Raw genomic sequence first — 23,484 nt, forward strand, 5'->3', positions numbered from 1 at the left:
AATTAAACCCTAAACATTCTTAAGAGACAATGTAAAGATGTCTCAATTCTCATGCTACTAGTGCACATTATATATAATTATTTAATATTTCTAGATTTTGGTCTTTGTGCATCACAGTACAAACTTTGAACAAAATATGCAGGATCAATATTAATAAAACTCAGATTATCAACTACTTCAAAACCTGCAAATTTTCTAAGGAGAACACCTTAAAAAGCAAAAATATAAAAAGCCAAAATGCAGCAGTAGATAAGAAAAAGTTATCTTGCCTAAATTTCAAGCCAGCCCAAGTTATCGCTATGGAAATAAGTAGCACAAAACACACAAAATGGTTGTAACAGGTCAATGACTGAAATGCAAGTTGTAGCATTATTAGCACTGAATAACAATTAATGAATGGAATGCTAATTACTGGGTGGACATCCCAATAATCTAGAAAGAAAAGATTTCAAGGCATCTAAGTGCAAGAAAAGGTTTCTGCTACAAAAATCAGAGTTTATGGTTCATGACAGATGTAACTGTAACGTATCCTCTTACAATGAATGGTTGTGGAATATCATTTCTGGAGGATGATGGTGACCTTTTCTCTTCTTGTTAAGTTTAAGATACATTCCCTGCACTCCTGTTCTTCACTTCTGATCACTGACATGAGGTTTTCTTAGGTTAAAGAGGAGGAGGTGACAAAAAGTGAGACTGGAGAATTGACTGAATTTCAAGAACAGTTGCCTGAAACAGGTATTGATGCTAGGAACATACAGAGATCCAGTTCAAAAAGCCAACTGCAGTGGCAGAAAAGCTGTAAAATCCTTTTGACATTTCAGAAATTTCACCAATTGTCCCCAGCTGCCAAAAGAGCTCAGCAATGGCGTGGTCGACCTCATGCCAAGAACCTTCCATGTCCCTCTTACTTGTGACACAACTGCTCACGACAATAGAGGTCCCAACTTCTGACGTGGCTTCACCACTATGTGAACAAAACCACAGCATTTCACATCTAAAGTGGGCATGCCAGAAGTTTTCACACCCATAAATAACTTGCACTGCATACTGAAATGTTAGTGAAGATACATACTGTGCTTCCTAACCAAAAGTAAAATCAGATGATACAAATACTACAGCCTCAAACACTGCTAAATTACCACATCAAACACCAAAATCACGAACAGCTGAATTTTTTGTCAAGAAATTTATCACTATGGTCCTTGATCTGATGTATATATTTTTATTTCAATATATGGCAGTAGACACATGCCAGGCCTTCACATTTTTGAACACTTCAAAAAACACAAAAAGATGGAAGCCTGCCCCTAAGAATTTACTGTCTTAAGCGAGACTTGCCAAAACCAAAAACAGACATGCAAACAAAAATGTTCTCAAAGAACGTGCAAGGAGGATCCATAATTCTCTGTTAATGAGTACTTCAAATTATTTTTCCACTCAGAAAGAAGGTTAAAGAGAAAATACTTCTGCCACATCATTCTATACACTTCATGTTTGTAAGTCTATTTAGAATGGCTTTTAAGATGTTTTCTTCTACATGCTTTCTTGAAAACAGACTGCTAAAAGCAAACTTTTTGAGATTTTGCCCAGTGCAAATCCAGTAAGTTGACACCATCAGCTGATCAGTGCAGAATAGTTACTGTGTTCAGCTGGGTTTTTTTGGTTCAGTAACTTTCTGTAGTATAGAAACAACAATCACAATTTTAATTGCTTCCTATGCTTGCAGTCTTACTGTGGGGACAGTGTGCAAATAAGGATCGAAAAGACATTTAAGAAAGTGGAGCTTCTCCCAGACTAAGATCAATTTCTTCATGATCCATTTTGCACTTGCTCTACACAACACTGTTTTAAATGCCAAGCTTCCATTTGAATTAAGGAGCAGTCCTCAGTCAATTCCTCTCACCCTCTACAAGAGGTGTGAAAGGAAAACTAAATTTTGAAGTCTTAGGTTGTTCAAAAGCACCCATAAACCATCTGTGCCAAACACCAAAGTGTATCAACTAAAAAAACACGTAGATGCAGACTGTATTCTGCACAAGAAAGTAAAAATGTGCATTTTATATTCCACTGTTGTTTAAGCTATTCATTGCCAGCTAACTTGAATCTACATGCTCTCTGCTTTACTTCATGCCAAATATTTCAACAAGCTTTGAAAGACAATTGGAAGGCAAAGGTTTCAAAAGTTTGGATCATACCAAAGAAGTTACTATGATTTCTCTACTACAGAATAGGAAACCTAAACATCTGTTTAGTTTGGGAGTCCGATGCGTACTGATGGCAGAGAAATTGGAATAACACCTAGGATAGAAGCACTAAAATCAGAAACTGATTTGGGATAAGGGTACTTCTCTGGTTTCTGGCAAATGTTATTAAGCATTATTTCCATCTGCATTTTTATTTTTGTTTTATTGACTGTACAAATCTTTTAGCAGAGTAAAAACATATCCTATAAACAGACTAATGCCTTGAGATACTTTAGAAAAGGAAAAGCTATCAGTAAATAATTTTGTCAATACCTTATCCAGAGGAACATGCTTCACTAAACCGCTGACAACAGTCCTTGGGCTTGCTTCACCAACATCCACTTGTTCCACATAGAGAGTGTCTGCATCTGGATGCTTTTCAGCAGTAATAATGCAGCCAACGCGAAGATCCAGACGAGAAACATCTACAGGTTTTGCATCGCTACCTCCAGCAGCTGGCTGCTGTTTCTTCTCTTTCTTTTCACCTATTAGAGAACATTTTGTTTATGAAATAAACATTTTAAAAAGCACAACTAATGTATATGACTACTGTAAGGGAAAAGCGAGCCAAAGTCTTAGAAATAAGCATAAATTCTGTGCAAAACACAAAAGAGTAAAGATTTAGCATCTCTGTTACCAGTTTCCAGTGGTGAATCATCCTACTTCAATTTACATCATTACCTCAAATAATTACCACCTCCTGTTTGGAAAGTTACCCTGAATTTAAGTGCAGCTAACATGTGTAAATGACACACATACTCTGACAAAGGCCACATCAATAAGCTTGATCATCCCATTTTAGTAATTAGCAATTACCAGTAAGCCTTGCCAGGGTGTTTAACTAGCAAAAAGAAACTAGGAATCACAGTCCATCAGGTTACAAGTGCTTATCAGCATTGTACAGAGCCAGGAGCTGTGAAGTCACTGTAACTGCACTGCCACAGCTGCAATGCAACCTTTAAGATGACCTTAGCCAACATTCTGCACTTCCCAAAAAGAACAGCGCATAAAAATTCTCATGGCTTATGAGATTCCCCTGGTGTGGTGTCTTTTTCCCATGACCATCACACACACAAGACTGTATAGTATAAAACAAAAGTGAAGCAACATGCTCCATACTCAGCTGCTTATTTAAATCACAGAATCATAAAATATGCAATATTCCTTTCAAGATGAGCAAGTTACATCCAGTTTGTAGATAAGATTGTGCTGTTTAGGAGACATTCAAGACTTGTTTAACAACTATAATCTCTGGGAGATTAAAAAAGTCTAAGATGTGCTTATTTTAAATAAGCATATTCTGTTATTCTTTCATCCAAGATAACTTATATATTAATGTAAACTGAACTCCCTTTTAAAGGGAGCAAAAAAGAAAAGGGGACACAACATGCAACCTGATTTCATTCATCATATTCTAGTATTCTAGTACAGGCCCGAAATTAAATGATACATTCAATAATAAAAAGGCAGTATTTTTTAATATAAGCAACAGCTCTTCAAAAACGTTTGTTTATGATGAATTAAAAGCTTTCATGATTATGACTGGGGTTTTTTAATGAACTGATAATGTGATTAATAAAATCAGGCAAATATACAACAATATAAGAGAAACTGGAAAAAAGTCCCAATCAAAGTAGACAACATATAATATCTAAGATCATTTGAAAGGCCTGCTCAGTTAATCCTTGGTATAATTCCACACTCTTCTCCATGACATTCCTCTACAAGAGAAATTAAGTCTTTCCTCAAAAGAGAACACAGCAAATGTGTACATGGTGTGTACGTATACAGATAAATAGAAAATATTCATTTCAATGCCACAGGCTAAGGAGAAAAATGCAATCCTCTGGCCAGTGTCAGAGTCAGTCCAGAGTCACTATCTAGAGAAATCACACAGATGAGGTTTGCAAGAAGTAGAACAAAGAATTTGAGAATAACCAGAGAGGAAAGAGATGACATAGGTGACAGAAAGCAAAGGGATTTGAGATAGTGCATCACTTCATCAATTTCTAGACTTAAAACCAAATTTTACATATTGGTTACTTCAACTATTAAATGCAGTACCTTTAACAGATGCTGAACTCCACAGAAATAGCCTATGCAGGACCACTGAATACTTGAGGGAAAAAATGAATTGCCTGATATGACATGTGGCCTCTGCTTTTGTATTTACAGCTCTGTGGAATATTAATGTATCAAAGGCTGAAATACATCAAAAAATATAAAAAACTTTAAAGTCTCTGTACAGCCCACCAAAAAAGTAAGAGACAATGCACTATCCTAATACCCAAATTCTGAAAACCGAATCTAATAATAAAAAATTAATAATAAACTGCATAAGAGAATGATTGCAAAACAAAGGTGTAAGTTACAAGGATATGCCCTTTTTTTGGGTTTTTGCGGGGGATTTTTTGTTTTGTATTTTTTTTTTGTTTTTTGGGGGGTTTTTGTAATGAGGAAGTGCAGTCACATTAAACAGAATTTGGCATGCATCCCATGCAAGGAAGAATCTGTAGCTTACCTGACAGCTTTCATTAGCTTCAAGCACTTTCAAGATTTAAGAGCTAGCACATGACTCTTCCTGCTGTAGCTGTATGAAAGCTTTTTTTTTGTGCTCAATATCATGCAAAAGCACTTGCATAAATTAAATACATCAACTGTCTATTAGAGATAAGAAAAGTGAAGTACCTTTTTTTTCTACTTTTTCCTTCTTTTTCTTTTCTTCATCTTCCCCTTTAATTTGATCTTTGGAACCAGAAGATGCTGTAACTGCTGTAGGTTGTGGAACATCCTCTGAAAACGAAGTTGTGGAAACGGTTGTACCAGGAGGAACTGCAATCTGCTTTACTAAAATCAAAATCACAGAAGTTAGGGGCAGTACCAGAACACTGACATTTTTTAAGTGTACAACATAAATGAAAAAGAAGAGAGAACTGAAAATTTTGCTTAATACACTAAACCACAACTGCTGAGTAGTGAACCATATTACAAAACACATTTCAGAATTAATCTGTAAATGATTATTATGATCAATTAAAACAAAGTGTTTGATTACACATTTTTTAAATGGAAAAAAGTGCTAAATACAGGAAAATACATTAGCAAACAACACCTCTTTTTGTAGTTGATTTCAACATCTAGTTATTTTTTTCTACCAACTCCCTATTTCCCATTTGTTTAGTTTCAGTTTATAGCTACTAGCTCTTATCATACTGGAGATTATTCCATAAATGAGTTATGCACAAAATCATTTTTATAGTGTATTCAGATATCAACTCAACTCTTACAATTAACTTAGGAAACTGAGCCTGAATAGAACAAAACTACCTGCATCTCTAATATAATCTGCTGATTTCACACCCCCCTTCCCTAAATTCTGCATATAACCTTCAACAGCTGTTTTTAACCTGCTGATACAGAATTCTGGACATTGCACTATCAATCTTACCAGATAAAAGTGTAAGAATCACCTCTCTTCTACATTCTACTTTTCGAGAATCTCATCAAGGCTTTTAACCCAATAATTGTACTGGGTAAGCATCATCAGTGCACTAGACAGTACCATCAAGGCTCCCGTTCCCAAGAAAGGATAGATGAGATGATCTTTGGAAGTTCCTTTCAATCCACAATGTTTTATCATTAATGACTGATAAACCCTTCTGGTGTCGCCATTATAGAATTCTCCATTCTGCATACATGTTTTGTTTTGCATTTCAGATATTTACTAACTTCCCTGAAGAACTACACTTTGTTAGTTGAGGCCTGTCCTCTTCAACACGCAAGTGATTTGCACAAATTATATTCTTATAAACAACTTTCTAAAACCATCTGAATATGAGATTTGTTGTTCCAACAACCACTTGGTTGCTAGTTGAGGAAAAACCTTTGTTTCTCAGGTTTTTGAAAAAATATCATGTTTTGAAAATATTTTGAAAAGATATCTAGGTATTTTTGATCATCCATGTCCATCTAATTTCTGTGCTCAACTATTTAGTCCTTTCAAAGCTAACAAACATTTATTTCCTTCAAAATAAAATCTATTAATTTAGTCCTACTACCACTTAGATGAACTAGCTAACTAAAGGAAGATGCACATCAAGCATTTCCTTTGCCATCTTGGACCAATATACCTTGAGACCTCTCTCAAGCACAGCAGATTCTGTGAAATATCCTACCCCTGTCAAGAACTGCTGCAGAATAACAGACAACAGAGAAGATAACTAATAGTTCGGGTCAATACATGAAAAGGCTTTATTGGTGTCTAAAGAAGAAAAAGACTTCTCTGTATTCACAACATGCTAATCTTTTTGAAGACAAAATGTGTTTTTATATCAGTAAAGCATTCAGTACAGTGAAATGCTAGCATCCAGAAACACTGGATACTATCTTAAACAATTTACAATACTGACAGCATGGGTTAATAATAAATCAAGAATAACTGTTGAGGGCAGAAGAAGATTTTTTGGCAATAATTTTAAAAGACAACACAGTGTATCTGAAACACTTCAGCTTTAGGGGTTTCCTCTTTTTTTTAATATGAAGTATAAAATGATGGCACAAACTGAACAGAACTATATAGAGGAGAGCAAAGAAAGATGTCCCGTGGAAGGCTGGCCTAAAGGATGGAATCATAAATTCAGAACACATTTATTTACCACAGCTTTCCTAGTAAGTCCCTGACATCTGTACTTTGCGCCATGGCTTGATTTTTCCATAGTGATTTTTCGGTCATGCTAGATTAAATACTAAAAGTAGTAAGAGGAGTTAGACATGTAGGAATCTCTACAGCATTACAAGGAGACATTGCATCAGTGAGGTTCACAGCTTATTATGAAAGGCACTGAACAAAAAAATACAAAGAACTAGTTCCATATCTGATTAAGTTTAGTATACAGATCTGTCAGGCTTGCAGCTTATTATAAAAATATTGGAATCAAGTAAATTGTCATAGCCATGGAAAATGCAGAATTTGTGAGAAATACCATAGAGTCACATACAGAACAATAAAAATCAAGAAGAATTAAGGTAGTTTTGTGCTAATTACATCTATGTTGTGTCAGAATAGCACATTTTTTCCCTACCTCCATTTCGAATTTCAGCCTGAATCAGCTCCTGTTTCAGCCCTTCAATTTCTTTCTTCAGTTTAGCATTTTCTACACGAAGCTTCTTCTCTTCCCGGAGAGATGCCTGCAAGACTAGAGTTGACACATTTAAAATTCATCACTTTGGACACAGAGGTTTGTTTTTAAAGAAAAGTGAAACATGGTGAGCCAAACAGCACAAAAGTGAAAACTTTCAAGGAGTATATAATCAGAAATACTTGGAATTATTTCCTTTATTGTTGAAATAGCCAGTTTCACAATACTTATATAATCAAGTTGCCTCTCAATATACTGTCTTCTCAGTCCCCTAAACAGAATCACGAGAAGAAACTCCAAGAAACCTGCAGAAAAGCCCTGACAATGTTTGTAATACAGAGCACTTTTATGCACTGATACAGTTGAGTACAAAATATCAAAGACAAAAGTATGAAACTCTAAAGAGAATGCCACAGTTGGGAAAAAACAGTAATAAATTCAGGATGAGGCATAGTCCTGTACTCTCTCCAACTCCCTTACTCTCTTCAAATAGAAGCATATCCTATCAAATTTACATAACTTCTGCATTAAGTCTTCCTCATCTATACCTCTTCTACTTCAGAATAAGGAGCTTCAAAAACAAAACACAAAAACAAAAAAACAAAACAAAACAAAAACCCCAACAAAACCACGGGACAGTGAAGTGGTGCTACTATTACAAAGTTCACTTGGAGAACTTGAAACATGCTCTAAAGGCTGACAGCACCAAATACTGTCGTTTTCTCCTATGTGCACTTGCTGTTAACGATCTGGTTAATACGTTTAACATAAAATAGGTAAATCCTTACTGGCTTTTTCCTTGAGCAGGGCAACTTGTTGCTTGAGGTACTCAATAACTTGATCTGCCTCTGCGCCCTTCTGCTCCAGTCTGTTCAGCACTGCGTTGTTGGCTGCCATCTTTACCAAAAAACGGGATAAAAACCTAGACAAAAAACAGCCTAAAATCAAGACTTCTTAATGCAATAACACTATTATTTCTTACAACATCAAGCAGTTCTCAAATCAGTTGCTGAATAAGAAAATTTGCTAAGCGAAAGGCTGAGCTCTCACCTCCTAACGTAAAGCCCAAACAAAAAGCAACATTAAACAGGATCTGATGTTTGACAGCTGCTTTCAAGTACTTTGGAAGAAAAGCTATTTTTCTTCCCAGCTGCAGAAAATGTGTTCTTCTTTCATGAAACAGGAAAAAAAAAAAAAAAAGTACCTTCTCAGAAGGAAAGGTATGAATACATGGGGGAGAAGAGGAAGGAAATAAAAGGGAAAAGATTGGACAGGAAAACACTGCATCCTAGGCTTAACAAAAATAAAATATATGTAAAATAGGTGTATATACAATTTTACTGAGACTAAGAAAATGGAATCATCCCACAAAAATCTCAAAAACTTTTCTAATAAATTTATTCAGAATATACTGAATACTTCATCCATTGTGCTTGTGCATATATTAAGAATTTACTGTTGTTTTACATTTAATACTCATAATTCATTAACATTTTTACTTATCTAAGATAAAACCAACTTTTATTACAGGTTTACACCTTCAGAATTATTGTAGCACCCATTTCGATTGTTCAACTTTGCATCCAGTGAAATGGAAGGGCCAGCACACAGATAACGAAGACGCAGGGAACACAAAAGACCAGTAAAGACCACAAATAAATGCTGTCTGACCTTCTTTTATGGTATTCACTGTTAACTAATGTTTCACTAATGTTCCAGAAAGTAGCTATGCCTTGTGTACAGCCTATATTTTTTGAAAGCTACCAAATATGGCCTAGCCTCCTTCTCAGCAACATTTGTGCCTAAACACAAGAGCTCCAATAGTGGCAACAGGATGATGAAAACCAGTTACAATCACTCACATCTGCAGCAGACAGTGCTTTTTCCCTCCCATTCAGTATCTAAATGAGGAAAGAATCTGTACTAACAGCTGCCTCGTCTGTAAATCAAGAAAACAGGTGGGAAGAAAAGATCTTTGCAAGCAATAGTGATTTAATTCCTGTGAGGTGATTTAATTCCTCTGAATTTGTCCATGAACTGCAACTAGTGAAAATATTGGTAAGAAAATGGCAATCCAGGCACATGTATTGGCTCCAAATCCAAAAATGCCTCTTCTCATAACAAATTGGCAGAAAACTTCTTATTTTATTCCAACACTAGAATCTAAATCTGGTTTTAACATACAAATAAATATTCTCTGTTGGGATATACAACAAAAGTCATGCTGAAGACAAAAGAGATTAGAAATAACTGAAAGGTGAACAGCTACAATCACACTCATGCCAGGGTTAACATACTTGCCTCTGCTGCACTCTAAAAATCAACATACATTTTATATCTGAACTTACATTATACATAACTCCAATCTCCACAGGAACATATTTAAATAGATAAAAAATTAATAGTAAAAATACCTGGAAAACTAACTACAATTATTCAGGAACAGTGAACTCAAAAGTTCCCAAAGTAAAATTTACAAAGCCAGAGAGAGGTGAAATAGTCAGATGATGCACGGGGTATCTTGCAGATGTGACGCATGAACCAACATCTTGCCTTCTTTGCAATGAATACAATCAAAGTCTATTTTACACACAGTGCTTCACTTAAAGATGTGAGAGTATTATGGCCATCACAATTTCCACTCTACCACACTAGATTCTTCTTTTAAAAGGAAGAAACTCTCTGGGAGCAAAGAACAGAAAAATCTCTCCAGGACAAGTTAATTCATTTTTATATTCAAATTAATGCCTGCTAACAAGAAAATAATTTCTTTTTCATGGGTAGACTGAAAACAGAGAGTTTCAAAAAGGAAAACAGTGATTCCAATAAGTTACTAATTGAGATGTCAAATGGAAACAGACATAAAAGTATTATGGCACAACACAGCATAATACAAAGCCTGGGATATTACTGTCTGCATACCAGTAAGATTTCTTGCAAGCTACAAATTCTCTCAGGGGAACACAATACTAACAATGGAAACTTTGCCAACAACAACAGAAATGCTACTAAAACTTCAAAGTGAATAGAATTGGTACATTTTATAGATTTTTAGCCAAGTTGGCTAATGAACTGAAGATCGGGAAATGAAGTTACATGATTGAAATTTTCCCACTTGTCAAATAAATTTCTGTAAAGCTAGTATTGTAACAATAACCCAAAGGCAAAGGTATTTCCGATGCTAATATAAAAAGGCAACAGACTGAAGTGAACTGCTGCAGGAAGAAGCACAGGAACCCATACAGCAGAGTGATAAAACTGTATCCAAAAAGGGCACATTAAAAAAAAAAAGTAAGATTCACCCTGTATTATAGAAAACAAAACGCATTAAAAATATGAGAACTACAACAATCAGAGGTTACAGTCAATTTTCTTTTTTTATTTTTTCACCTTTACCCTCTACTCTCCTGTCACTCTAATACAAAAAATTCTAAAACAAGCCACTGTTATTGGTGATACACAAACTAAAAATTGGAAAGAAAACCAGAAATAATATAGCTTAAAAACCAGATCATAGCTCATTGCAGATACATTCTGACCTGTTTAGGAGAAAATGTCCCAAAGAGCAACTGAAAGTAAAGTCACTTCATCCAATTGTGTCTAATGAGGTCCTTTCCCTTGTTTTGAAAAACCAGTATGGTGTAGTTACATTCAGACATTCTGAAGAAGTCCTTTTGAAGTTACCTGCTTGCTTAGCAAAAGGAAACTGTTTTATTGCAGACTTCTGGGGGCTGCTGTGCCATTTGCAAGACCCTCAGAACTGCTTCAAAACCCATCTGCTCCACTCAATGGAACTCAATCTTGACATGAAAGACTCAAGCCGTACAGTTATTCGTTAGATTACACATCAACACATGAGAGCTGTTCAATTTCTCATCATTCTACCTGCTGATTAAGAAAGTTGCCCATCTTTTTTTAAACTGAAAGTACTGTCTGCTGCTGTCTTCTAAGTAGCTGCAGTACCCTCACAGGAGAAAACAGGCACTATTCTACTTTGTTCCTCAAAATCAAGTAGTGTCAAAGTAGAAGTCCCAAAAGTGGCAAACTCTCTATAATAAATCAAAACTTCTCATATGGCACAAATTACTCCCAAATTTTAACATGTTTTACAAATACTTTATCGACATTGTCCTCAACCTTAGAATATATCCAAGTCAAAAACTGAGCACACGTAAGACACTAAAAACATAAACCTGGTTGTAGCTTACTCTTCAATATTGTTGATTGCAAAAAGCAAGAAAAAGCCAAAGACCCCTTAAATTAATGACATAATTTAAAACTTAAAACTCTAAAAATCGGTTTTGGAATCTCTCCATAGTCCAAACATGGAAGCAATTACTTTCCGCTATTGGAAAAGCAACCATTAAACAGAAAAAAAAACAAAAGAAAACCAGAAACAAACAAGCACAATATAAAGCAACACCTGAAACTGGAAAACAACTGACTCCTAAAGCCAAAAACAATTAGCTCTGAGCATTCCTTTTTCCAGCTGGAAGTTTTAGAAAGCTCAGTACTTTGAAGTTCTCAGCTTTTTCTTGCAATGCTTTGCTAATATCAACACACAAAGTAAGATTACAACTGCAGGAGATTTAACCACAAGTGCCTCCTTCTCCTCTCTTCCTCTCCTGCGTACACCTTAATTCCTTCACAGTAAGAGCTTAAACTTTGACAGCCCACCACACCTGGAGAGCATTCTCCTTCGCATGGAGCTTTGCTCTAACCCATCACTGCTCTTTGCTCTGTTTGCCATGAAGGAATCAAGTATTCCTACAGCAGAGCTAATTCCATTCATCTATAACAAAGAGCAAGTAACAACCACACAAGGGCCCAGGTGGCATTCTCTGTGAGGAATATGTTTATGGTATGTTAATGAATGGCTGCCAACCAAGACCTAAGATTTCATTTTCTCACTAGAGGAAAAAAATAAAGATCTGTAAAAAGACATGTTGGCTTGAATGAGATGATCCATTCAAGACAAACAGAACCAGTGGCTTATTCTAAAAGTTATCAACAAGACAAAGGTAATATCTCCAATGCTAACTAAAGTTCAATAATTTAAACTATATAAAAGTACTTAACGTTAATTCCTCTTCCTAAGCAGATCTCAAATTAAACTCTTTTTCTTCTTTTGCTGGATTGTGGCCAACTTGTATAGCCAAGCATTCTACTTTTCCTAAAAGACCAAAAACATTGTTTTAGTCCTAAAAGACTAAAACAATCACTTTGTTTCTGCAAGAAGCATGTTCAAAGCCTTCCATCTGAGCATCTTTTCTGAGTATGGTCCTTTCTGGCAGACAATCTTACAAAAATCCTTAAATATAACAGAACGTGCCAGCTGTTTGCCAGATTCTGCTTTCCTGTGCTTTGCACTTCTATGAACTGTGAGGATACAGTGAAACAGATCTGAGAATCTCACATCACACCTTTTTATTCTGCAGGATAAGGAACAACACTGATCAAAACAGAAGAAAGCAGACCAGAAGTATGTTTTCTTTGGCTGAACCAAAATATCACTGGAACGAGGCAACTGTTGTAACTCATCCCACCTTTTTCATCTTGGAGAATTGAGACCCCATGCTTCATAAATCAATTTTTTCTTCAAGGTTTCTCCTATTTTCTGATAAAATGTTCTAAGCCTGATGCTGTCAGCATATTTGGCTAAGATTTAGAATACCTGATTTGATGATTCCACATTTTTGGTAATAAAACTTAAGGTCTAGTTTTCAAACCTCTGAAAAATTAAGTCTATAAAAAAATTCAAGCCAAAACACAGGAGAGCAACAACTAATTAGTTTTGAGATCAAATCTTAGTTTTGATCATCCCCACGCTTCACTCTAAGTAATGCCAAGAAAATCAGCATCAGGTTCCCCATTTGTCTTAGGGAAGCAATGGCTTGAAACACTTTGTTACAAATTTTCAAATCAAGAGTTCTGTTGCTAGGACATTTTGGAAATCAGATATTTAGTAAGTTTCATGCCCTTATACCCATCACCACCACAGAAGATTGGGTATTTCACTGGCTTTATAACTGCTATATATTGTAAAACACAATCATGGCTTTTATACCCATATATCCCTTCTCAGGAAATGAAGTTCCAAAAGATCGTGTGATTCCAGGCTTTAATAGACAGAAAATAATCAGATTTATTTATTGGAAATGCAAGTTTTCCAGAGTTTTGTGTGTAAAAATATAATTCCTCAATAAAAAAAATCCTCAGTTCAAAAAAAAAAATCTTCAATCAAAAAGAAGTCAAATATGGAGCTGTTCACAAACAGTTTCAAAAAATGTCCCTTTTAAACCCATATACAAATAGGCAATGGTATCAATTACAAACAATATAATGCTAAGAAAACAGAAGAATTTTAACTATTAGGTACTTCTGCATTGCATTACTATCAAATCCATTGTTTCCTGTTGCTATAATGGAGCAAAAAAAGACAGAGTGACTTACACTTAAATACCATTTCAAGCACACTTGAGGCATGCATGCATCACTGAAGATTTAACTATCAGCTCATCTCTCTTTCAGAATTAAGTTTATTGTTGGCTCTGTAAGGGAAGAATGTATGCTTCCTGAATAGCACAAAGTTCACACATCTAAAAAAAAATCAACAAAACAAAAGAGAACAACCCTTAAATCCCCAAATCACAACCAGTTGAAGTGTTTTTCAAAATTTGAGCAGTATTGGTAGATTGCAGTATAAAAGTCGAAACCTAGAAATGATCAAATGAATCATCACGGAACCAAATTTTGACTCTCAGTACTGGACCAGTGATTCCCTGCCAGGTACTAGAGATTTGGGCACTATAAAAGATCAAATGAAATTTTAACTACTACCCTGGTATTTTTCTAAAAAAGGAATGGTCTTTTTAAAATGAACAAAATAAAATCACATCCTAAAATGTTAAGAGAGTGCTACAAACTATGGCAGCATAAGCTTTAGAGATTCATAATTGCAGAAAGACATCAGATCTCTTGTCTTCCTTTCTCCCCAAACTGTGATTGCTGTAACCAGGGCTTTAAACAGTCAAATCCTTTTTTTTTTTTTTTTTTTTTTTTTAGCTCTTAAATACAATTTATTATGTATTCCCTATCTATAAGCTTCCATGTTGTCACTATTGAAAGGAATTTCCCAAGCACTAAATTAGTAGGCAAAGTTGCACACTTTTGCTGTATGTTATTTCAACTCACTTTTCATCTTTGGCACTGAGAAAGTCAGAGTAACTGCTTTGCAGATTTCCAAACACCCTAAATGCCTAACACAGTCCATCCAAGTAGGAATGTCAGCTCTGTGGAATGATTTGCTAGCTCTGGAGACTACAGTCCAACTCTTCTGGCTGCCAGATAAATCAGGCTCAATCCCAGCTGCAGACAGGTCCTTTTAGTAGTCCTAAGAGCCTACCCCTCCCTATTTTAAAGGGCTGTAAATAGTAAAAACACAGAAAACTGAACTTTTTCATATTGAAAACACTGCAGCATGAAAGAGGGTTTTTTAAACATATGATGGAACATCACAAAACAAAAGGCTCATCCACTGGTAGCAATTTTGAAGCAACAGAAATTACTTAGTAATGACTATTTTTAAATGTGAAGACAAGTCTGCCTTGAAAGGGAATGATGTACCAAAGTTACAACCAAGTCGTGGTATTAATGAGACAGGCAAAAATCCAATCTATGAGAAGCCATGAATGAGGAAGTAAGGCATACATTATAACATCCAGGCTAGACGCATGAAATTGACTGGCCTAATTTGCAGTAAAATGGATGTCTTGGACTGATATGCTAGAAATCATTAGAAACTCAACAGTTAGAAGTAAAAATCAATTTAGTATTTCGTTCAATTTTCATTTCAAAACTTTAGTTGATGCCACATTGTATTAATTAACTGCATCATACCTTAACATGCTACAGCTGCAACACTCAAAATGTTAAGAGTACTTGCAGCTTCATTCAGATACCCCTGATGTAAACTTGTGCTAAATATCTATTCAGGGAGAAGTTTCTACTAATGCTTGCCTAAGTTCAATTCTCAATCAACTTTGTATTCTTTCCCACCTCTGAGCCGACACTCCAAGGACTAAGCAAAGCAGAAACATGATCACCCTTACGGAGTTCTGCCAGGTTAGGACGGCAGTCAGGCATTTGGATGAGGTCTGTAACAAAATTTACACCTCCATTTATTAATCTGAGCAGTCTGCCCGGTAATGGAACAGCCAAGCATGGCTCACAACAGAGCTCAAGGAAAGCAATTTCTTTGCACCGCTCGACTGAAGTCTCACCAGGTTCCACACCCATTGCATCTGCCAGGTCCCTGAAAGTGCCGTAGAGATTCATCTGGCTGTGCTTTGTAGTGCAGGCTGTTTAAGTAGCAGCTCATATGCCAAAACAGTTGGACAGCCTTATGTATTTTTCAGCAATGTTTATCTTTTGAATCCCACTGCATTAATATTTTAATAATACTATCAAAATCTTTCCATAAATGATCACCACGTGCACGAGAAATCCCCGCAATAAATCCCATGATGGAAAAGATGCAACAGCCACAACACTCTGCCTCATTTCTTTGACTGTAATCACCGATTTCCAAACCCAAAATACATCCAGGTCTTTGGAACTGAAAGTTTACATCAAAAACTGACAAGGTATTTTGTCCATTTTATTTTTCTTTCATTTTGTTGGGATTTTTGTGGTTATACGCAGCACATACAAATAAAAATACATATATTAAAAAGTACTTGCTATTCATGTCTCAAAGTATCCTCATAAAACTTCCCTGACAGGTGATGAACTTTACAATTACAGACACACACATATGCCTATAAATTCAGAAATTTAAGAGGACTCAGCTGCATCTGGACAAGTCTGCAAGGTCAGCATATGCCACAGGAACTCAAAGAATCTGTACTGTGGTTCACCCTCTAGGGTTTTACTGGGAAAGTAAAGTGAAAGCTTTAGATTACTGTTGTAACTACAGAGTAAACTGCTCATAAATCAGAGAGAAGAATCAGAACTGCACTGAAATCTACCTGTTGATGCCAAGTAGAACACTGTTTCTTAGGCATTGTATTGATTTTTGTAACTTAATCCTAAAAAAAGTGAACATTAACACTACTTCCTAATTTTAGAGCAAGTACAGCAGATAGAGAAATGAAAAGAAAGAAAGAGCTGATTACACTCTCTCCCTAAAAGAAGTTTCAGTTGAGAACAAAGATATATTTTTAAAATACCTCTCAAAATCTGGTGTTTTTCTTTTGGATCTGCCACAGCAATAAGGATAAAAATGCTTGTTGAAAACCCTAGCTGCTAAGAAGACACTTCAAAAATATCTTTTCCTTAGGAATTTGAAGTTTGGGAATATCATTATACATGATATAGTATATCATGTATAATGATATAAGAATATCATTAAACAATGTATTTTATGATTGCAATAGTCTGCAAAATAACGGTACCGGTTAGGTAGTTCACAGGAATACTGATCACCCCAGTTCCATTTCAGTTCCTAATACTCTTTATCTTACATAGTCCTAGTGTGTTAAGAAATAATCTAGAAATTTACTACTTTTACATTAATATCAGCTTTTCTACTTGTAAAAGTAGTTTCTTGTAGCACAGCTAAAGGAAAACAGGATTTAACCACCCAATTAGAACAAGTGCTCAGGTTAAAAATAACCATTATTTATTCACAAAAGCAGACCACAGGCAGATGTATTTCAAAAGAATCAGTGTCCTCTGACTTCAGACACATTAGCAGCTGCTGGTATTTACTGAGGCAGAAACTTCAGGCATTCTTTATGTGGGCCAAATAAAACCCGAAGAAAAAACTGAAAATGTGCATGCTTGTGTATACGTCTGTGTGCAATCAGTGCAAGAATAAAGGTAAATATCTTTTAATGGGGAGCAACAAAGCAGTCAAACAAAATTTCCAGGGTAGGATCAGTCCTTGATGAACTTTGAGCCTGCAGCTGCAGCACCTTATTTACACAGAAAAAAAACCCTCCCCCACACATCACAAATAATTGTACTTTCCAACGCTGAATTTACTCAGGATGACATTTTAATGAAAACCTATAAAGATACTAATTAGCAGAGAATTATTATTTGTTCAGCTGTGGAATGAAAGTCTAAATGAACTTCTGTATCTAAAGTGGGCTGACAAGTAATTCTCAGCAGCCAGAAGCAGTTTCATGTCGCTTCAAAACCACGTGCCAGCAGTATCTACCACTTCTTTGTAGTTGTATGCAGAGAGAAGCACTTGGGGTTAACAGCTTTTAAAACTCTAGGATGAAAATTATTTCCCCTCTTTTAAGGCTGATCTGTGCAGAGGGAAAAAAATCACAAAAGCAAACAAACTCTCAGTGCACTCATCTTGGACGTTGAGAGGGGATATCAGCTATTAAGACTGATAGTCTCTGACAGAACAATCCTCCAAGCAGCTTTTGGGGAATAGCCATTTTTCATTTATGGATTCAAACCACAGAAACAAAAGAAGTTTTAAGACAAGTTAGCTAAATTTTAATTTTGCCGTCTTCCAAATTCTTCTATTAAAAGTGCAATAATTTTAAACAATTATTTTCAACTGACATATGTTGATTTAACATCTTCAAAAGTGTTAATTTGAAGGTAAGTTTTCAGTAAAATGCAAAGGAAAAGATATGCGTGTGCCTAGTTCTTATCAGGAGCATTATTCTATAGAGGGTCATTTGGATGTGAAATTACTTATCCACTGTAATGCAGCAAGGGTAACTGAACCTCTAAGAAAAGATTAATTTCCCTGGGGTACAATTCAGAGTCATATCCTAGTTGGCAACAGTGACTTCCTTAGTGTGTGACTGTTACCAATTATCAGAGCCCTTGAAACAGAAAGTTTCAAACCTTACAGTAGGACTAGCACAGATGTGAACTTAGGGCCTTGCCTCCAGAGCAAGGTTTGGCCAGCAAGCCAAATGCAATGCCTCTTGCATGCCATGCACCAGCCCCTGCACTCCTGGGGGAACAGCAGTCCCCCAGCTGCCCCAGACAAATGAGCTGCTGAAATGATCTGTCCACTTACCTGGAGAGACTGAAACAAGATGCCACTACAAAGCTGTATATTAAAGTGTAACTGAGAAACACTCAGGGATAGAAATCAGATCCAATAGCCATGGATAGTTTCTGAGAGAGGGTCCTGAAGTCACAGACCAAGCTTTACACTATTAATTCATACGCAGCTATGATGGGAAAGCTCCTGATGAGAAGGAAATGGAAATAGAAGTCTTCCATAATAGGTAGTTTAATGCCAAAAGATTGAAGCAAATGACCTCAAGAAGACATGTGCTAACTTGAGGCAATTTTTGATGATATTTAATGCATTACCAGCTACCAGGAATTCAATTTTCCCCTAATCCAGAATAGAATCTATCTCAGCATTTCAGAATTCTGAAGAAAGAATGAGTTCTACATGAATTGTGTTTAGCAGATGATGATTAAATACAGTACATGTTGCTTTCTAATATGAATGCCAGTTTAATCTTCACTTTCTACAGTTCAGGAAGTCAAAGAGTTTCTAGGCTGTTATTTTATATAAAGTGGCATAAGAATTTAAGATTTGAGAGTGGTGAGGTTGCCTAGAGATTGGCTTCATCAGCAACTGTTCCTTATAAAGAACAGGAATCAGCACACTGAACTTTGTAATCAAGACTAACAGCGATTGCCATGCCTAAAATCAGTTACAACTGCCCAGAAATTTGTAACAATACTGAACTTAAAAGCAGTGGCCAGAAGCACAGAGCATGCTCAGGCAAGGAACTTTTCCTATTTAAATGTAAGCACGGATGTTTGGAAAAGCTTAGGAATACTCAAATGGACATGGTGACAGTCTCAAAATGTTTGGAGCCATCATGCTACCCAAGCCAACTAGCACATTTTCATTATGCTCCAAAAATCACTTTCTCTTGTTTCATCTGTCAAATCCATTCCACTGACTAGAACCACAGGGATGTATTTTCAGGAGGAAAATACATTTTTGCAATATGTTACAGACTTAACCATTAGAAAACTTTATGGCTCAAAAAGCATAAAAGCAACTAAGGACTCCATTGATTAACACAACACTACACCACAAAAACTACAAAGAACGACTTCTCAGCTGGGAGTCTATTACCCTGCCACACCTGTCTGCTCCAGCTTAAAGGAAAAAAGTCCCAAATTCTAATTTCTCTAGAAAGCAAGTGTGAGGGACACAGGATGAAATACAGGAGAAGCAAGACAGGAAAGGCCTGACCAGGCACATTTTATTATAGGCAAACTGCCTCAGCTGCTCAAGAGGCTGCCCAAGCAATACTCATGTTGAACTCATGCATACTCAAGACCCCCTACAACTGGCACAGAGATTTGCCTTTGTTCAAATTCCCCTTTCCCGTCTCTCAACTTTTTCAAGACACTTCAAAGAAGATCAAAAAGCTCGAAAGAAGTGCAGTTGTTTAGTCTACAGAAGAGAAGATAAATGGGAGACCAGGTCTTGCTCTTCAAAGACAAAGCAAGTTGGTACGAGAATGGGACTAAACTGTTCACCAGGTCTGATGCAGACATGAAAAAGAAAGCGAGATTTAAGTTTTGGAAAACTTTCAAGTAAGAGTAATAGACTGAACAGGCTGCCTTTGGAGGCTGTGGAATATCCATCACAGAAAGGTTTTAAAAACAGGCTAGGCAAACATCTGTCAGAAGTGATTAAGTTACAGTAGACAAGAAGATCTTTTTCTCCTCTTCTGCTAAGGCCTTTTGCAACACCCAGTGTTACAAACCCAATCACATTTCTTTCTTTTACATATCTGTCTTTTATTTCATTTTAAAAAACATGCAGTAAAACCTGCCTTTCTGTGCTATTTCCACATATTCAAGAGTATTTATTTGGGACAACACAATAGACATCAAAGATTTGTTAAGGGTGAAAGCAGGATAAAGAAACCACCTGTGAAGTAAAAGACTAATGTATTAAATTTACACTCAGTCTGAATAAATTGACCTCTAACATTATACTGCAGACAGCATTGCATCTTTTTGTCCTCCAAGAGAAAAAATTGTTCAACTCATGACTTACTGACCTGCGATCACTTTAAAATGTTCCTTGAAGGATTTTTTTAAAGAAAGCACTTTCCCCAAAGCACAAAGAAATATATAATTAAATATACAAAATATTAATAGAAAAAATACAGAAGAAACAGGCTGCTTTGAGAAGTATCCAAATCTTTTTTAAACTACATTAAATTATGAGTAAGGATGGCTTCCATCACACTGGAGGCAAAAAAGCCATTGGTGACCTTTTTCCTCCCCCTGCTGTTTAATTCTAATGTAACCATGGAAATGAAAAATAAACATTGATATCCCCTCACCCCCCAGCATGACAGGAAATCTACCAGCGGAAATGTTTTTTGGTAAAGGTAAGAACCCTGCAGGTAACTGTTCAGGAAGAACACATGTGTTTCTGGGAGTCTCTGCTGGACTGATATCACATACCTCACACCACTATGAGAAGGAAGAGGAGCTGTTTGCTTTGCTCACATCTGATGTTCCTACCAGCTGCCCTCTGTGCTGACTCCTCACTTTTGTCTATGTTGGCAGGCATTTGACCTTCTTTAGGTTTTACATAACACTCCCTCAGAAGAGACCAACATGGATTAATAGCTGTGACATAAAGCAATCAGATCATAATCAGGAAAGTTAAAAAATACTATGGTCAATACCAGATTTGTCTTTCTGCACACCTGGACAATCCTTCTAATGACAACTGTTTTACATTATTTTTATTACATAGGTATTTCCTAAGTATGTTCATGAGAACTTAATGTGTGGGATTTGTAGGCACACAAGAACTCAATTCTTCTTTTCATTCTTGGTCTAGACAGGTCTGGGATAACATTTATCTCCTATTTTGCCTCTAAATATGTGGGGTTTTTTGTCAATTTAAGATCCTCCCCTCGGTCTGATGTCAAGCTTTTTCAGAGTAACATGACATCCATAAAATTATTTATTCTGCTTTAATGGGGAAAGGACAGGGAATCTGAGAAACTGATAGCATTAACAAAAATTCATAGACTGTTCAGCATTCCTTCAATAAAGAGGCCCTAAGTTAACTTGCCACTATTAATTCATACTAAATGAAGAGTTACAACATCATCAAAGCTATATCATCATACCTTTCTGCATTAAACTTATTTTTCTGATTGTTTTCCCACTCAAATATGCTTCATTATCAGAAGCACTGTCTTCAAAACTCTAGGCAACTTAAGTCCTATTATTCCAATCTGATGGACTATTTTAAGATTTGCACAATTTTTTTTAGCAAATATCCTTTTTCATTCAATACCATTTTCTTCATGCAATCCATTGCTTTCAGTCTAGAAAATGAGAAGTTGTTTCCTTTTCTTTTTACATTTAAAGGTGTAAAAGAAACAAAGATACCTAGAGCAACGCATGGAAAATATGCATATAGTTACAAGAAGAAAGAGACATGCTAGAGCACAAATTTGCTGAAACTAGTTTCAAGGATAATTTTTGCCTTCAACATCTTGCATCTTCAGGATTCAGTGCTGCTAAAACATTAAAGCAGCTCACAAATATATTGCTTAAAGTTTTCATAAGTCAAAATTATTGCAACAGGAATATATTGTTAACAAGTGACAGGGTGGAGAGAATACATTATGATGAAGCTGTATTGATAAGCAATGACCCTTGAGGTTACCTAAAAATATGTAATACTGCCACTATGCAAAAATAAAGTAAAAAAAAAAAACCCAAAACTAAAACTGCCACTTTACCAATCATTTGTCAAAGTTGTTTCTGTTAGTAATTTCTAAGGCCTTATACCTTTTAGTAACATCCACTATTAAAAACTCAGCTTTCAGAGTTTGGTTTTGCTTAATGTTATAGAATTTGGGCTTCTGTTCCAAGAGGTCTGCCAAAGGGTGTAATAAAATTTAAACATAACTAGAGGATACTATAACAAGCGAATGGTAAGGACATACCAAATTGGGAGGCCGTATTTAATCCCTACTGCCTCACCTTACCGCAGATTTCATGCAAGCATCCTGAATCCCTGAACTATTTGTGAAAAGCAGTAACTTCACTTAAAAGAAAATAAAAATCTCTGAGTTAAAGAAACAGAAAGAGCAAGAAATGCAAGCATTACTCAGTTTGCAGTAGTATTGCCTTTATTTTGCCAGCTGCTAAACCCAGCTCAAAGCCACTTATTGATGAGCCTCAAATACAGAACTATCTGATATATACAGTACTGATATATATTGACTTAATACTGATAGATATCCAATATACACAGTTAGTCAGGAATGTTGCCATATGCTGGGGGCCTGTGGACTGGCAACAGAACCATAAGCTGGTCCCTGTTGACCCAATGCACACATCCCTGCGCAAAACATGTGCTGTATCTCTGCTGAGAATGGATCAAATATTGGGTTCTGTTCTTCGCTCAAGGCTATGCAAAAGCATAGCAAACATTACACAATTAACCAAAAGTGAGGCAGCATCTACGTTTTTTTTAGTAATAGCAAACGTCGGTGGATACTCCATGCTAACTTCCAGGCTAACACAGCATCTTCTTCTTGCACAGCCCACCTCCCTACGCTGCTTCCAAACCCTCATTCCAGTGACAGGACTGAATAAAGGACCACGACCGCTTTGAGATGAACCACTCCACGCGTGGCCACGTCCTCCGGGACGCGCGGGATCTGAATTTGCAACGGCGCCCTACAGCTGGAGCGCACGTCGAGCGCTGCGATAAATTCCCTGCCCTGAACTGAACCGCGACCGTCACGCCGCTTCCTTCGGCTCGCGGCTCTGATCCTGCCCCTGTGCCGCGGGGCGCTCCTTCGCAAAGGCGGCCTCCCTACGACCACCACGGGGCACCCCCGCTACACCCGACTCGACCCGACCCGACCGGCGCTGTGCTGGCGGCTCGCAGCAAGTTAGCGGGGCCCCGCCCGGCTCCCACTCGCCCCAGGGAGCTCGGCCCGGCCCGGCCCGCGGGGCAGCCCCAAGGCACCCATGGCGTCGTTCCCCAGCGGCTGGGGAGGGAGCAGCGAGGCGAGGCCCGGCGGGGGTACCGG

General features: G+C 36.8%; 2 protein-coding genes across 2 annotated transcripts in view; both read right to left on the bottom strand.

Moving 5' to 3' along the window:
• Window positions 1-23,484, bottom strand: part of NPNT (nephronectin) — a 274,897-nt gene that overhangs the window by 91,649 nt on the left and 159,764 nt on the right. The gene's annotated exons all lie outside the window — the stretch shown is intronic.
• Window positions 1-23,484, bottom strand: part of AIMP1 (aminoacyl tRNA synthetase complex interacting multifunctional protein 1) — a 30,213-nt gene that overhangs the window by 6,512 nt on the left and 217 nt on the right. Inside the window, exons 2-5 of the mRNA XM_066317836.1 lie at window positions 8,170-8,303; window positions 7,325-7,438; window positions 4,932-5,090; window positions 2,517-2,728 (exon numbers count right to left, since the gene is read on the bottom strand). Coding sequence (XP_066173933.1) covers window positions 2,517-2,728; window positions 4,932-5,090; window positions 7,325-7,438; window positions 8,170-8,303 — 619 coding nt within the window. The remainder of the gene's footprint in view (window positions 1-2,516; window positions 2,729-4,931; window positions 5,091-7,324; window positions 7,439-8,169; window positions 8,304-23,484) is intronic.

This window comes from Sylvia atricapilla, chromosome 4, assembly GCF_009819655.1.
Source record: "Sylvia atricapilla isolate bSylAtr1 chromosome 4, bSylAtr1.pri, whole genome shotgun sequence".
Taxonomy (NCBI): domain Eukaryota; kingdom Metazoa; phylum Chordata; class Aves; order Passeriformes; family Sylviidae; genus Sylvia; species Sylvia atricapilla.